This window comes from Pectinophora gossypiella, chromosome 28 (genome assembly GCF_024362695.1).
Source record: "Pectinophora gossypiella chromosome 28, ilPecGoss1.1, whole genome shotgun sequence".
Classification (NCBI taxonomy): domain Eukaryota; kingdom Metazoa; phylum Arthropoda; class Insecta; order Lepidoptera; family Gelechiidae; genus Pectinophora; species Pectinophora gossypiella.
The window spans coordinates 3,747,138-3,763,848 of record NC_065431.1 but is presented as its reverse complement, the minus strand read 5'-3'; the positions used below and the strand labels follow the sequence as shown (position 1 = coordinate 3,763,848).

Sequence of the window (16,711 nt, the reverse complement as noted above, 5' to 3'; positions counted from 1 at the left end):
CGTTAAAACCACCAATCCGCACTGGGCCCGCGTGGTGGTTTAAGGCCCGATCTCCCTATCCATCGATAGGGAAGGCCCGTGCCCCAGCAGTGGGGACGTTAATGGTCTGGTGATGATGATAAGTACCATAAATGTTTCTGTAGTTCGGGAAATAAGGTTGAAGAAGCAGAAGGTTGAAAGTGAAGAGGATTTAAGGATTTGGAATTTAGGATATTATCCGAATAAAACATCCAAAACTACATTCTTTTATTTTAATATATGGAATAATAAATAAACCGCCCATGTATATACCATCCTATCACCAGACAACTTGACTGTCTTCACGCCATCGCCGTAACAGGGTAACTGGGATACTTTCTGGGACCCGAAAGCTAAAGAAAGAAAAAGTTTGGAATTATCCCTGATTACTTTAATTCACGATTCGCGCTAATTCTGTCGGAGAAAACTTACTTTTTAATTTACTAGTTTAGCTAGTAATACAGCTCGTTTTTAATTTACTCAATAATAACCCTGACACCAGGGTTGATGGGGTTGGTAATCCACCTCACAACCCACACGATACAAGAAGGAGAATTCACTAGTTTGACTTTTTTAATAGTGCAGTCCTTTACTTACGATAAGTACAAGAAAAAGACAGAGCTAGTTTAGGAACTTAAACAAAATTAAGTTTGTGGCATAGAATAAAGAATATTTACTACGTATTATGTGGTATCTCCCCGCCCGCTCCAATCGTATCAGGCGCAGGCCTCACCCCCTCTGGGTCTAACTTTAAACGGCCGTAAACGGGGTAAGGGAGAGAGCGCGCGAAACGTGTTTCGCTCACTCTTACGCGTTAGACGACACAGGGTAAGGATGAGATGGCTATAAGCCCTGAAGTAGAAAAAATGGAAAATTTTAACTTAATTAAACAGTTCTAAAACTTCTGTTGGAAGGTCAGACAGGACAGGATATAAATCTTCATGTCAAGTAAGCGGAAAACGCTGCTTATGTAACAAATTGGACCTTCAGGCATAGAATAAGGAATAATACTATGTATAGAACGGCAACTCTCCGCTCGCATAGTTTAGTCTTGAATCGTATGGCGTCAGACGTCACACACGCAGTTGCCGTGTTGTCCGTGTAAAACAAGGTTGTTTGTATGAAGTGTCCGGGGTCTGGTTTAGGTAAAATTTTAAAACAGATTCCATTATAATGTGGTTAACGCTAAGAAAGTGATGATGGCAGTTCTAACACTAGCTCTACATAGTCATAAGTGAAGGATGACTCTATTAGGTTTTAGAGCTGTCAAAATAAATTTAAATTAAATTTAGATTCGTCCAAAATCAACCCTCAAAACAAAAATATTACTTACCTACATTTTTGTGTAATTAAAGGAAAAATAAATTCGCCCATAATTAATTTAATTTCTTAAATCATTTTAAAGAGAACGTGTATATTAGCTGGGGTCCCAGAAACCTAACGTTTTGCATCTAAATACTTGTTAGTTTAGCGTTTACGAATATTATAGATATTATGAATTGTATCCTAAACGATTTAAGAGATAGATATACTTATTACGAATCAGAGAGAGTTAAATATTGTATAGTGGTACAAAAAATGGGCTTGATTTAAAATTCGTTGTATTTCGGTACCTCTATGGACTGGAAGTGAATAAAAAACATATAGGTAACACGTTTAGCTACTTATCTTCCGAGCATGTCGTAAAAACCGACACAGGGATTGTGTCCTTTTAAGATGATGGGACATTTTATATAAGCGATGGACTAATCTGATCTATCACCATACGCTTTGTCATATCAATCTTAATAGTATCAAAATGGTCGCAAGATGTCGACTGATTACTTGGGGCTCAATCGAACTAGGATCGTTGCAATTACTGACAAAATGACAGCCTATCTGTTGCAAAAGTGTCTGATAGCTGCATTATTATCTGTCTAATAAGTTATGAATATACCGACAGTGTAACCAAGCCATAAGTATTTTAGTCAAGATATCTTGGAAATTAATGACAAAAGTTGTGTTTTAATATCTATATCAAAAAGGAAATTTCAAAAAGATATTTTTCTACTTTTAATGCTATCAAGCCCATTTTTTTAAATATTTTTTAAACCCAGTTATCCTGAAACGACGACAATCGATCTTTGAGCATTATTCAACCAGCACTTTTAAATATTTTAACATTCCATCGAATTTTAATGGATTTACCTTAGTGACTGTTTGTGACTAAGCAAAACAAATATCATTAAAGCATTTTCGCCACGTTTCCGAACGAACTTTTTTGGACGCCATCTTTCTTTTAATGTCAACGTCAAAATTTGGCGGGAAACTAATTTATCGTATAAAATATTGCTTTTATTATAATTATTTGCGTAATATTGTATTTTTATTACTACAAACTATTTTTTTATCTATTCTCAATGAAGAGTTAAAGATATTGGATTTAAAATGATAGTAATGAGTCTTCATCAAAAGTCCGTCCAAAAACAATGTCAAACGTTACATCACTCCAAAAGTCTACGTACATACAGCAAAAATGAAACATACTTTATTTTTTTTACTTGGATTTAACTTTGGGTAACTAAATTCTATATACACAATAATAATATATCGCACAAAACATTTTTCTCTTAGTATTTCTTTATACTTCCAAACAATTGTCTTAATTGAAAAGGCGTCAACGCAAAATCAAAAATAACATTTTAAATTAATGTTTTTGTTCAAAATGTACACATAATCATATACTTACAAGCACAGAAACATTATATCTTTATAATAATTCACAAATCCACCTTCGTTTAGGAATCCTTTTTATATAAATTTACACTAAGAGAACCTAATTCAACATTATCTATTGAACACTGGAAGAATTAGGAATGAATACACCAAGTCGGATCAGTATTTAACTATATATTTTTTTTGGAATTCCATAGTCTCTCTTTACCCCGGTGGGAAATAGGCGTGAGTATATTTACGTACGTATTTTTCTATTCATATGAGATCATCTATCAATATTTATGTTCTCTTTCCACCCATTAACAAGACAATCTGCATAATTAAAACACAATCATGAATAATGACAAATTATTCATTATCTTTTGCCGAAGGTTGTCTGGAAGAGATCGCTCTTAGCGATAATGCCGCTTGGCCCACCTTAAAATAAGTTTCTCCTGTAAATGTCTTGTAACTTTGTGTGCAATAAAGTAGATATTTCATTTTTACGTGATATTTCGGGAATGTAATAGAAGTCCAAATTTATCTTTTATTTTACCCTCTTAGTTTGAGGTTGCTAGGCAGAGATTGTTATTTAGCAATAGGACTATGAACGCTTCACAGAAGAAAGTTTAGTGTCATGTTATGGCAAAATCGTTTGCAAATTTCAAAAGCCACAAATATTTGGAGTTTCTTTTAACTTTAGTACATTTGTGAGATGGATTCTTGGATTTTTACCATTTTCATTCGGATTTATTTCATGAGACCCTCTGTGTTGTAGTCTATTCTCTCTACGCCTCACCACCAGCACATTACCTGGAAACTTGAGGTCCCGAGTTCGATTAACGAGCGAATTGAACTTTTTACTAACAAGCTGTTGCCATACGCCATCATACAAGATCCGACTCAACATAATCCATTCCAAATCACAAAGACTGTGACAAAATATCAAAAGAAATAGCGAAGGAGCCTTGTTAGACTTATTAATTAAGAAAATGCTAACACTTATATAAATTGTATTATAAACTTAGGCGACTTACTTAATGTATAACTTATACAGAATATTGTAGAAGTAGTCGGTTACATTTATCAAAATATCCATAAATTTTGACTTGGTGAGTCTTTTTTTTTGGAAAATACGACGTTATGGAAGCCTTTTCTGGCATGTAGGCGCTCGAAATGAAAAATTCAGTATGAATCTGGAGCAAAACGATCGAATATTAGAGAAAGACAACAACAAAATAACAACGCAGTTTGTAGGTACTGTTAGATAGCATTAAAAAGAACTGATCGACCTTATATCGACTGTTACATCACTATGCTAATAAACGTCACAACATTAGCTGACGTACTTTGGCAGATGTACTTCTTACCGCGCATTGAGACTATTCTAAAATGTTATTTATTAAAATATGTTTAATTACTTATTGTACTGAACTGGGGGATTTAAAATGACCACATCGAAGCAATTCATCTAAAAAAGCAATATTGCTATTAAATTTGACATTTGTTTGCACTGCGCGCTTACTTTTATATGCGCTAATGTCAAATTTAATTATCGCATTTTTAGATGAATTGTTTCGATGTGGCTTTTTTAACCACCCGGTAGTTCTGTTTAAAAGTACCTTCAAAGACAAGATAGGATTTCAATTAATAACGTAACTGCAGTTGCCCTTTGACAGTTTGTGAATCTACAGAAGGATTACAGTGATGGAAGATGTATGTTAGAAACGGAAGACTTGAAGAGCAATCCTAGATGAGATCAAAACAAAACCGGGGCGGTTAAAAAGGTCACATTGAATCAATTCATCTAAAAAAGCATATTGCAATCAGACGCTTATATGCGCTTACTTTTACGTGCACAAATGTCAAATTGCAATTGATGTTGTTTGCTAGACGTCTGCTAGTGCACGGCTTTGCCTTTGCCCAAGGGGATAAACAAGTATCAAAAAAGATTTTGCTAGATAAATTGCTTCAAAAGTATATTTAAATAGTTGTATCTTGTATTATATTAGAACTCCGCTGAAACTGTTATGGATATTTTTGTGTCAATGGGAGATAGCTGGCTGGTACTTCTAGCACAGGTTTTACTCATTTTAAGTACCAGCAGTGATTGATTGATTGGTCCAATAAATACATTTTTATTATACTTTTTTTCTATGTGGCTATTTTAACCCCTCAGAAAGCAAGGACGAGTGTCTGAATATCTTGAGGAAGACTAAGTGAGGAAGTCAGATGAAGAATCTGGAGAATTGCATATAGACAGTGTAAAATTGATGAACACGTGGGAAGTATGCAAGAATTGCAAGTAGCTCGCAATTGCAAGTAGAATTGCAAGTCGATCACTGAGCAACCTATCTTTATATACTTTTTTGTTATAATTTTTCCAGTTCAGAGGTGCTAAAAAGGCCAGGGGGGTTAAAATTTATTTCTTAGATACATCACATCGATGTGGCCTTTTTAACCCCTCCCCAGATCGAAACAACTCACCTATAAAAGCAAATATTGCTTTTTATCATTTGCGCAAAATTCAAATAGCCACATTGCTTTTTTAGATGAATTGCTTCTATGTGACCTTTTTAACTCCCAGTTCGGTTCTTGATTATGCGTTCATAGAGTCAAAACCACAGAATTTGACAAATGTAACCAAACAAAGACAATTTTCCGTGTTTCGTGTTCAGTAGACAGTTCCAATGTAAAAAAAAACACGCAAGCCTATTATTTGCTATGAAAATTTCAACTTGAACTCAACATGACTTAACTAACCTAGTCAGGTATGGCCAATATTACAATACATAATTCCAGAATGTATCTGTATTTATCGATGAGTTCTTAACTTTGGTTGTATTCGACCGTTGGATGCAGCTACAAATACGTTTAATGCAATACCAGCTTTACCTCTGACATAATGTTATCCACATCAATATTATTTAAGAAAAAGTTAGATACTCATATGGACTTTACGACTTGGAATGAAACCAAAAATTTTTTACGCCCTAGTAACAAATGAACATTCGCTAAGACGGCGAAAGATTTGTTTGATCAAAAACTTTTTCTGTATGTGCTGGCTTTCAGATCCTTTGAAAACACTTATTGACTTTCCAAAAGATGGCCAATAATTTCCGAAATCACCGCTTAAGTCACGTTAAGACTTTACTTTTTAGTTTTCCTTTTTAATTTCAGAACTTTGCTGTTTCCTGTCTTTTGCTTTTCAAAATAAAAACTTTCTTTATATTCAAAAGTTACTTCCACCAAGAATCTCCTTTACTTAGGATTAAATAATCTTAATTTACTTTAAATCCTTCCATATCCCCTTCCCCCTTATCTAAGTCACTGCAATGGAAATGAGTTAACGTTAAAATATAGCTAAACTTAAAAATTGCTTAAATATTGCGACAATCGTAGCCACATCGTTGTGAACCAAGGCGAAATTTTCATTTTTTTGGATTATTCGTAAGATCTTGACATGCCCAATGTACCTTTTTTTTATAACATAAGAATTGTTCAATCTTTATGAAAATTATGAACTATTTTAGATTTATTACTCTAGATCAAACATCTCTACCTGTTAGCGTTACCTATACCATTTGCAATGATTGAGATATCTTGTGAATTAGGAATGAAGAAAAAACAGCGTCCTAAATATGTTATAAAAGTGAGATACTTGTCCAATGATGGACTGGACATGGATGACTGTGGTGGATGGATGGATGGGCATAAACTGCTGAACAGAGATACTGTAGCTAGTCGTAGTAAAGACAAATTGCCAAGAGCTGTGGGTTCAAATCCCGTGCGATTCAGAGCTTTCGATTTAATTTTCTCTTTGTGAGTTTCTCTAAGCACGGTTGAATGCTTTAGAAACAAAAATTCATCAAATAGTAAGTTTTCCTCTAATTCATGTTGCCTCTCAAAATCTTTAAATTCAACCGTGAACCAGCGGTTATAATAAACATTTTGTGAGTTCAAATAAAATTGGACAGCCAAAAAATTACAAACATCCAATCAAAATCAACACCTTAAATTACTTTACCACTAAGGAAGCGTCAAAACTTTAAACAAAATATCATACGGGAGTAGCTTGCATTTCATAAATCAAGACCCATGTCATTGTACAGAATATTTTCAGAAAACCCGAAGCGTTACCTAACCAACATCAATATCCCATGGAATCAGTGAAAATCCAATTTTCATCTATTTTAAATCTAATATCGACTATTGGGGCCGACTCCGTGCGATGGAAGTACTTTGTCCCTAAACGTACTAAGATTTTACTAATTTTCTATTTTGGACTCGTGCGTGACTCTCGACCGCAGGAAGTCGGCAATACTAAGTCGAATCTAGCAAAGGATATCAAAATTTCGGCACAAATCTTCCCAAAGCTTTTTGGAAATCATACCGCTTGTAGAAATTTGTTGAGCAATTGTTATTTCAAATGAAATGCGGTGTTTTAAATGCAACTTCACGTTCCCCTAAAAACTAGTCTTCATTATTACTCTGACAGATCGAGCTTGACAGTTTTAAAGTAGCGCTATCACTTTTTAACAACAGCATCAGAAAAAGATGGCGCTAGTTTTAAAGCCGTCAAACTCCCAAATTAAGGTTTGTTTAGATGCCACGCCAATGTCTGTTTACACAAGTATTTAGCATTTAACTTCGTAATCCAAATCTGCCCCAAAATATTCTAATGTTTAGGGAAACGTAGCCTGCTACACTTTGTAAGGAAATGCTGGGCTTCTCAAGCGACATTAGAAGTAAGAAAATCTAATAAAGCCATTTCCACATCATCTTTGAGACATGTTGCTTTTTCAATTTGTTCTAATCATTGATAAGGACACCGCAATGAGCAATAGTTCCTTCCATTATAAATTTTATTTTACGCTCGCCAACAGCGCTCTTTTTTATAGTATGGGCAGGAACAGTAGTACTCTATTTCGCCAAGAAGTAACTAGATGTCGCTAACCGTATAAGCTTACATATGGAAATAAGTGCCATCTAGTGGCGGTGTGTGGTATTATTATGAACAGTTACAATAAATTGTTCGCCATCGGCGCTGCATTTGCGTGCTACTTAGCGGTAACTTTTACTAGTATGGCAAGGGACCTTCTGTTTACGTATATAGTATATTAATTACTCCATAGTGGGACTTAATTATCTTTCTGATACTATTTTAGCATTCTTATGTGTCATTCGGTACTGTCTTAAGAACTTTGTCAACAAGATAATGTCAAAATGGTTTTCGATATAATATATTCATAATACAAGAAATCGAGCAAAAAGTTTCATAGCTCTGTCTAAGTTACTTAAGAGAAAGATTTCTGGATACAATTAAAAATGAGAGAAAAGCGCTATGTTCTTTTTATAGGACATAAAACCCACAGACAGATGCGCCACGGTTAAGTATAAAATGCGTCAAGCGGAAAGGAAGGGGGTAACATTTGACAACTGTATAAATGACATATCCTACATTTCCTTTTTCTATTTTAACATCTGTACGTTTTATGTCCTATTAAAATTTTCATATTTCGTTTTTTTACATATTTATAGTCACTTGAGAGCCTGTTTCACAAGCTACTAAAATGCTTTGGAAATGTTCACAAAATGGCCGACGTTCAAAAATCCACATAACAATCACAGTTTAGACTTTTTTCCGACGCAAATTATTTGAAAGGAGAGATAAAATAGATCTTTAAAACTCTTCAATAAAATAGTAGCTTGGCCTTAGACAGCCTTGCGGAGGGAGTTCACATAATGGACAAAAGAGAGAAAGAGACAGGTAGATTTCAAATAATGCGAACGATAGATAGAGACAGATAACGAGTATCGACTTTTCCGTTTTATAATGGAGGGATAGCAAACAGGCGTAACTGACATTAAAGTGTCTTTTTTATCATTACGAATAGGTTCTAAGACTATAGAAACTGCGTGTTATATGAATTTCTGAAGCGTCATAATGGTCAATAGATCGAGTTTCGACTTATTAGGAACGAAACTCATACAACCCCACAACTACATCACACCTCAACCACCCTATCCATACTTTATAATTATTTAATAAATCACTAATAACCGTTTTACAACAATATTTTGTTCATATGGAAATTTTGTTTCATTATCTTACATGGGTGCTTTATGTAAAATGACTAGTTTCAGTTATCGAGTTTCCACATCTAAACTCACAGAAATTGTCAGAAAAAAAAACACATAAAATTATGGACGAAATAATATTAGGTATGTGATGTAACTGAATTATATCTAGATTTCTAGCAATGTCTGAATTACAACAAGAAATTTATTTTAAATAGATTAACTGCGATGTTCGGTTAGATACAAGAAGTTTAACATAGTCTTAGAGAAACTGGCAGTCGATAGTGTGCGCAAAATTGTGAAAAAAAAAACGACATTCGAGTCGCCATTTTGCTATTCAAATGTAAATTCACGAATTTTCGTTTCTAGTTCTTCCGTCCATTCACTTGTTCTTCGGCTTATTTGCTCTAGTCTGATCTAGCTCAGTTTTGTCACTAGACTAAATAAAAACATTATACGCAACTTGTTGCGTGCAACGTTGCAAGTTGTCTTGTATGACGATACATGTTTGTGTGGAGAGCGTTAAGAGATCTGGCAACATCGCTTATTTTGTTAATCATTTGATAAGTACTTCTTGCTTTTTGAACATTTATTACACTTTTTTACTTTTTTTTATTACTCTTTTTGTATACTGCCATGATTCTCGCTAAGACGCCATCACTGTACAGGCAGCTAACTGTTTGTCTTGCTTTGTATTCAGATGAAGTATACTCCCGAGACAAGGATAGCAATATCATTACACTACAATACTGAATGCTATTCAACTATTGCTCTTGCAAATTGCCACGCGTAAGATTTGTTTATAAATCTTAACTATATAACATCGATTATGTATTATAGCCTTTTAAGTGACAAAGATTTAAATTTTCCTAACATTTTCAGTACTAACGCCGCCAGAAAAGTGCAAATAAGCCGTTCCTTTCATTCTTTCAATAAATAAACGACATTCTATTATAATTAAAGCTGCTTTATTAACACTCTCAACATGTATACGTAACTTTACTGCTTCTACAATATTTCTAGTTCAAGTGTAAAATATGCCAGTTCGCTAGTTTTAAGTACCACTTTGCTATTTCTGGGCACTTCTCTCTTCATTAGGCACTTCACTCCATTAATAGAGCGCTAAAATATCGTTCAGTTCTTCACCTAGTCATTATGCTGATTGCTATCAATACCTGAAACTGGTATCTTTCACACTGAAACTCCTCCTGCTATATAAAGACCTAAGAAAACCTCAGTTTTTTTTTCAATGCAATTTTTACTGGACATAAATGACAAATTCTATGTATCTAGTCGAACATGTACTATACAGGTGTTCACTGAGTCAGCATACACTATTGTACATTATTACTATGCAATAACATTTTGAACTTTACCATTTTACCGATAACCATTGAGCTATAATAGGTATACAAAACTTTTGGAATCACCTTTACTGCAACATAGTAAAGAGTTACTGTCTTAATGCCTAGCTTTGGAAAGTGAATTATAGCCTTCTGCGGTGCGGAATCGAACGGTAAACCTGTCCGTCCGTTGGCCGTTCGTTGGCCGTCAGTTGACCGTTCGTTGACCGTCCATTCCGCGCCGCAGCGCCATTATAAAAGCAACACGACCGCCCCTAAGCTTAAGAAAGAGAAAAGTAGTCCTAAATTGCGTCCTTATTTGTCGATGATAAAACTTCACCTGGGCCAAAAAAGGTTGCTGAAGCCTTGCTATCTGTGAGAGGGGCGTCGTCAACGAAGGTATGGACGCTCGTGGCATCAGGCGATGGCTAGGAGGCGGGCGGCGCGCGATAACAAGTCGACGATGCGCCGCCAGAGGCTGCGCAATGCTTGCGAGCGAGAGAACAGGAATCTCCAGAGGAAGAACACGGTTGCCACTTGGGTTATGATGTGGACTATGTGTAACCTGCAAGAGAAGGGGTTGGGAAATATTTAAAAATATCTTAGCGAATTGGGCTTTTTTCTCAGTCTCTGTTAACACCATCCTTCGGTATCAAGGGCTTCGAAAAATAGACGCAGCGAAGGCTGTCTACGAAGATAGATGGCGTATGGTTATTGGTCAAAGTCGTCGATATATTTGGCGCCGCGGGTGGTGCGGTTGCTGTGCAGACCCTGCTGTTAAGGTAGGATCACATCGGAATTTTAACAACTTTCACTCACCTAGAAAGCACCTTCCTTGACTTTGGCAGCGTGTCAGGGCTCTCCTTGAAGAGGAACCTTCTGATACCAAGTACATAACTCTCGATGTATGCGTCCCAGTCGATGTTTTTAACGTTGAAGTCGAAGATACGCCGGTCTTCGGGCGAAAGGGCCGCGCAGAGAGCCTGCACGTTGTCGTCCGAGAACGCCCACTGTCTGGTCGTGAAGTATTCCAAGCACGCCGCTGCCTTCTCCAGCTTATTTTGGACTCTAACCATCCTGGAATTCAAATAGTTTCACATAATCATAGTCACACACACAGACACAGACAGACAGGACGGAGGACAGGAGTCCTAGTATGGCTTTGTAATAGACTACTCTGGGCGCTATCCCACTTGCGTCAGACCAGACAGACTACTGCGGGGCGGAAGGCAAGAGAGAAACCACCCACTGCTGCTTTTCCCTAAAAAAAGTAGCATCGAAAATGCTGCACTGACAAGAGCGTGGCTCTTAAATTGATGATGAATCATAGTCACTTCCCGGCTACTATTTACTTAAGTAAGTATGTAATCCATGTTAGCCCTGTTTGGAGAACGCGTCACTCGCGTCATAGTGTCATGGGTTCGAGTCGCGGCTCGGGCTATAAACCACTGAATTCAACTTTATAAGTTTGAATTCATGATTGGATCATAAATAATTGATACACATACATACATACATAAACTCACGCCTATTTCCCACCGGGGTAAGCAGAGACTATAGAATTCCATTTGCTTCGATCCTGACACACTTCTCTTGCTTCCTCCACATTCATCAATTGCTAAATAATTGATAAAAAAAATTAAAAAATATAAATATAATATATATATATATTTTATTTATTATTAATTGATAATTGAATTGATAAATGATTGATAATTGCTCGCAAATAATTGATATGACGTGGTATCCAGTATTGGAAGCCCGGTTAATGGCAATAGACTCGCCCCCTATTACATGGGATTTATATGAGCCATGTCAGGGCCTTTGGCGGCTCAATTGTTACCCTGGTGGGTGATGAGGTCGGGGATGGATCTCACTACCCACACGAGAGAAGAAGAAGTATCGCTTGTGACCGTTATGTGGGTAATATAAAGGCAAATATTGACATCCCATTCTCCAGACCCAAAGGTTGACCGTTCGTTGACCTTTCGTTGACCGTTCGTTGGCCGTACGTTAGCCGTTGACCTTTCGTTGACCATTCGTTGACCTTTCTTTGGCAGTAGCCAAAAGTAAACAAATAACTGAACTCACATGGGCTTCTTCCCGCTGGCTCTTGCGACGAGGTCCATAACAGTGGCTGGTGCGCGATGTTGCAGCAGCGACAGGATTCCGTGTTTCAGCCGGTTGTTGGTGATGTCGCCGCCTGGGTACCACACCACCTCGCCTGGTAACACAAGAGTTGGGACCTTATCTGATGCTGGTGGTATAACAGCCTCCATGCAGTAATGGTTAGAGCGTTGGGCTCACGGTCTGAAAGTCCGGGTATGATTGCCGTTGGGAACAATGTCGAAATCACCTTGTGAGGCTGAATCATCTAATTGTCCGAAAAAGTAAAATGATTCTATGTTTCGGAAGACACGTTAGCCCAAACACCTCCACCAACCGACCCGCAGGGGAGCAGCGTGGTGGAGTATGCTCGGGTCCGGTTGATTGAGGGGAGGCTTGGGCCCAGCAGTGGGACGTATATAGCCTGTTTAAGTTTATGTGTTTGTGGTGGTATAATAAAAAAAGCCTAAAAGAAAAAGAAAAATGACTGAAAATGTGCCAACAAAGCGCTTTCATACAGGGTGTTAGTGACATCGTAACTAAAACTTTGAGGGATGATTCAGGCCATAATTCTGAGTTGATATCAAGTGGAATTTTCTGTCGCAAAGGTATGGAACGGAAAATAATTTAAATAAGCTCTAAAATTTTCATGACTTTTCCGACAGGAAATTCCACTTGATATCGACTCAGAATCATGGTCTGAATCATCCCTCTGAGTATTCGTTACGATGTCACTAACACCATGTATACGATACCCCACATGATCTAGTAATGTGATAAAAAAATATATAAAAAAAATTATATGATCCTCCTTTAGCCCCCTTTACAAAAAAAAAAACAAAAACTAAGGGGGGTGATTCAGCTCATTATTTTAAGTTAATATTAAGTGCAATTTTCCATCGCAAAAGTACTTAAAGAATTTTAAAAAAATAATAAAAAAACATTAAGTCATGAATTTTGTGACGGAAAATTCCACTTGACATCAACTCAGAATCATGGTCGGAATCATACCCCTCAGTATTTTGTATACATATAAACTGTATGTTAACTACAGAACTGCTTGCCTTAACTCTGGTACACTGCAAAGCTGTAAGAAAACCAAATAAGATAGAAGAACTCACTGAAGGGATGTTTCCGCATGTATTTGAAACTGGTCTTGACGAAGCGTTGCCACGTGATAGGGTTCTGTTGACCGGTACAGCAGTTGTACACCACCACGCCGTCACCTCTGAAAACAGACATGTTGAAGATATAACATACACAGATAAACAGTTAATATACGTTCCGCTATTGGACACAGGCCTCCCCTCAATCGACCGGAGAGAGTATGGAGCAGCATATTACTTCACCACGCTGCTCCATATCGGGTTGGCGGAGGTGTTTTCTGCGGCTACTAACCGATATCAACGGCTTAACGTGACCTAAGCACGGAATCATTTTACTTATTCGGACGATCAGGTGATTCAAGCCTGCAATGTCCTTGCGAAACAAAGGACAGTCTCACAAAAGTGATTTCGACAATGTCCCCATCGGGAAACTCACGACAAAATTCCCAGTTGGACTAGTCAGAGGTACATCCATCGCAAGATGAACTAAGTACCCATATCTCACCGAGCTTGCTGTCGAGCCACCAGCCGCAAGTCGAGCAAGTGTGTCAGTAAAAACTACAGTGTTGGTGTAGTTTTTACTACAGTGTTAGTGTAGTTTTTACTACAGTGTTAGTACTCATATACTCACATATGTTTTTTTTTTGTTGTACGTAACTTATTGTAGATTTGCCGCAGATGTCATTAACTACTTGGCCGACAAATGGGGAGCGCTGAGGGCTCTCACCCGGTACAAAATTTAACACAACACACCGTTTTAAAACCGTTGCCGGGTAACACCAGCGCCCCCATTTGTCCTCACTCACCGTCTCAGGTGCGTCCGCCACGCGCACACGATCATCAGGTTGATGACTGTGTCGACGGGCACGAGGTCGGCCACGCGTGCTCCTGTGCCCAGCATGGTGCGGAAGATGCCCTTGCCAACTGCTGCTATGATGCCGTTGGGACCGTTCCAGTTGTCCACCCAGCCTTGCACCGGCTCTCGGAGCGAGGAGAGTACTGTGACCAAGATGTTGAGGGAGCTTTTTAAAAGTTTTGTTAGGCAAAATTCTTTTGATGACGATAATTGGGAATATAGTAGAAGTAATATACTTAATAGAAATACAACTAGAAGTCGGCAGGCATTTAAATTCAAAAATATATTTATTCTATATAACACGTGGATAACTATAATTGGCCTCTGAATGCGTATTACTAGCAACCATATAATGTAAATAATAGACTAAGACCGTTGCTTTCCCAAATAAAAAAGTAAAGTAAAACGTATAGAGATGTCACCGTCTAAATACAATAAGTGACACCAAAATTACTCACCGATAGAAGGTCGGACAATCGCCACGGGAAGGTTACCGCACTCCTTTATAAGCATATCTTCCGCCAGGGCCTTTGTAAACGTGTAAGTGTTTGGCCTGTCACCTGTCAAAGGACAAACAAACATTTAGGTCTTCTTATTCATATTATAATGTTCTGATAGAGGGCACCAGACTATCCGACAAAAATATATCCAAATGCGCTAAAATTTAATCGTTGCAAGAATATTTAGCCACCGAAATGACGTAGGTTTGGTTGAAGTAAGTACATTAGTTTTCCAAAGTGATCCTTGACTGACCCAGACTGACCCTAACTGACTCACTTCAAGCACAGAATAATTAATTATGCTACGGGCAAATGGCCAACGCTGAGGGCTCTCACCCGGTACAAAATTTAAGACAACAGGCCTGAGGGTTGCTAGTTGGGCGCGAACCTCGGTGTTAGGTTTGGGGTGTAAGATTCCTAATGGCTGTGAGGGCTGGTTATCTGAGGCTAAGGCTGAGATTGAAACGTCCAGAAATATGCAAAACTCACTGAATTTAATTAAAATTCCTACAAAAAATGTTTACATTACAGTAGTTAAATGGGGAGCAAGAACGGAAGTGAAGAGACAAAAATGTTGTCACAGTAAGGAAAATATAAATTTAATGTTAGGGTTGCCAACACTTGGCTCAGTGCGTCATCTGAGAGGATCATATTTGAAAATTTTAATCAGCCCTAGTGGGTCAATAAGCGGGTTCTAAAGTGTTTGTTGACGCGAGCTGATTGGCCGCCTCTGTGGCTAGAGTAATCAGGTCGTCAGGACCATACTGACCCTAACTGATTCCCTCAAGCCCCTGCATGCGGTGACAAGTCGCTGCTAGATTCAGAAGCTATCCAAGTCCGATACTCACCGACAAGATCGGGCGTGATCCGGTCGACGAGGTCGGCTGGCAGCGTCTGTACCAGCGTGACCACGTGCTCGGGCTGCGCAGGCGGCGCGTACACCACCTCCTCCACGCGCTCCCGCGAGCAGTTACAGTACGCCGTTGATACGTGGACTAACGCCTGCAAAATTTCCAGATTCAACAATTAAGGTCTTTTAAGGTCTAAATTCAGGTCTCGACTACAACACACTATCAGTAGTTGGTAGGTGATTAGTCCCATACCTACATGTATGTACCTGTACGGGGTGTAAGAGACATCGTAACGAATACTGAGAGGAATGATTCACCTCATTATTCTGAGTTAATATCAAGTGGAATTTCCTGTCGGAAAATTCATGTAATTTTTTGTGTTTTTTAAATTATTTTCAGTTCCATACTTTTGCGACGGAAAATTCCACTTGGTATCAACTCAGAATCATGGTCTGAATCATCTCAATCAACCAATAATACTTTATTGCACAACGACATATAGGTACAAGATGCTACTATGTTAATTATAGCTGTTGTTTCTCCGAACATTAGATAAATAAATAAATAAATAAAAAGGATATAAACATACGAACATCATCAACTCTCAAAGTTTACATTACGATGTCACTAACACCCTGTATATAGAATCAAGTGTTCTACCAACTGGGCTACCACGACAACCACCCTCGGCTCGGCTTTCATGTAAAAATAATTATAATGTGCAAGTTTCCTTTGTATTTAAAAAGCAATAAAGAGTGAAAAACCAAACTAACCCAGACTGACCGAGGCTGACCCAGGCTGACCCAGGTTGACCCAGACAGGCCCCAACTGACTCACCTCAAGCCCCAGCATGCGGTGACAGAGCTGCACGAGTTGCTGTGTGCCCAGCATGTTGATGGTCACCGACAGCTTCAGCTTCTCGTCAAACTTGACTGTCGCTGCCGAGTGGAATACCACTGACACCTGCAAATCCAGGTCACAGTTGAAGAATAAGAATATGAAGAATAAAAATTTAAAAAAAGTTTTTCTTTTTACTGCGATTGCAGACTGATCACCCGATTGTCCGAAAATTAAGATGATCCGTGTTTCAGAGGCCGTTGGTCCCGGTTACTACTTACTGATGTAAGTACGTAGTCGTTACATGAGTCACGTCAGG

General features: G+C 38.0%; 1 protein-coding gene across 1 annotated transcript in view; it reads right to left on the bottom strand.

Moving 5' to 3' along the window:
• Positions 1 to 274: 274 nt before the first annotated feature.
• Positions 275 to 16,711, bottom strand: part of LOC126379189 (putative fatty acyl-CoA reductase CG5065) — a 51,767-nt gene continuing 35,330 nt past the window's right edge. The window contains exons 6-13 of the mRNA XM_050027866.1: positions 16,393 to 16,518; positions 15,553 to 15,706; positions 14,663 to 14,764; positions 14,155 to 14,347; positions 13,364 to 13,470; positions 12,228 to 12,360; positions 10,956 to 11,213; positions 275 to 10,701 (exon numbers count right to left, since the gene is read on the bottom strand). Of these exons, the coding sequence (XP_049883823.1) occupies positions 10,554 to 10,701; positions 10,956 to 11,213; positions 12,228 to 12,360; positions 13,364 to 13,470; positions 14,155 to 14,347; positions 14,663 to 14,764; positions 15,553 to 15,706; positions 16,393 to 16,518 (1,221 nt within the window). The 3' untranslated portion in view covers positions 275 to 10,553. The remainder of the gene's footprint in view (positions 10,702 to 10,955; positions 11,214 to 12,227; positions 12,361 to 13,363; positions 13,471 to 14,154; positions 14,348 to 14,662; positions 14,765 to 15,552; positions 15,707 to 16,392; positions 16,519 to 16,711) is intronic.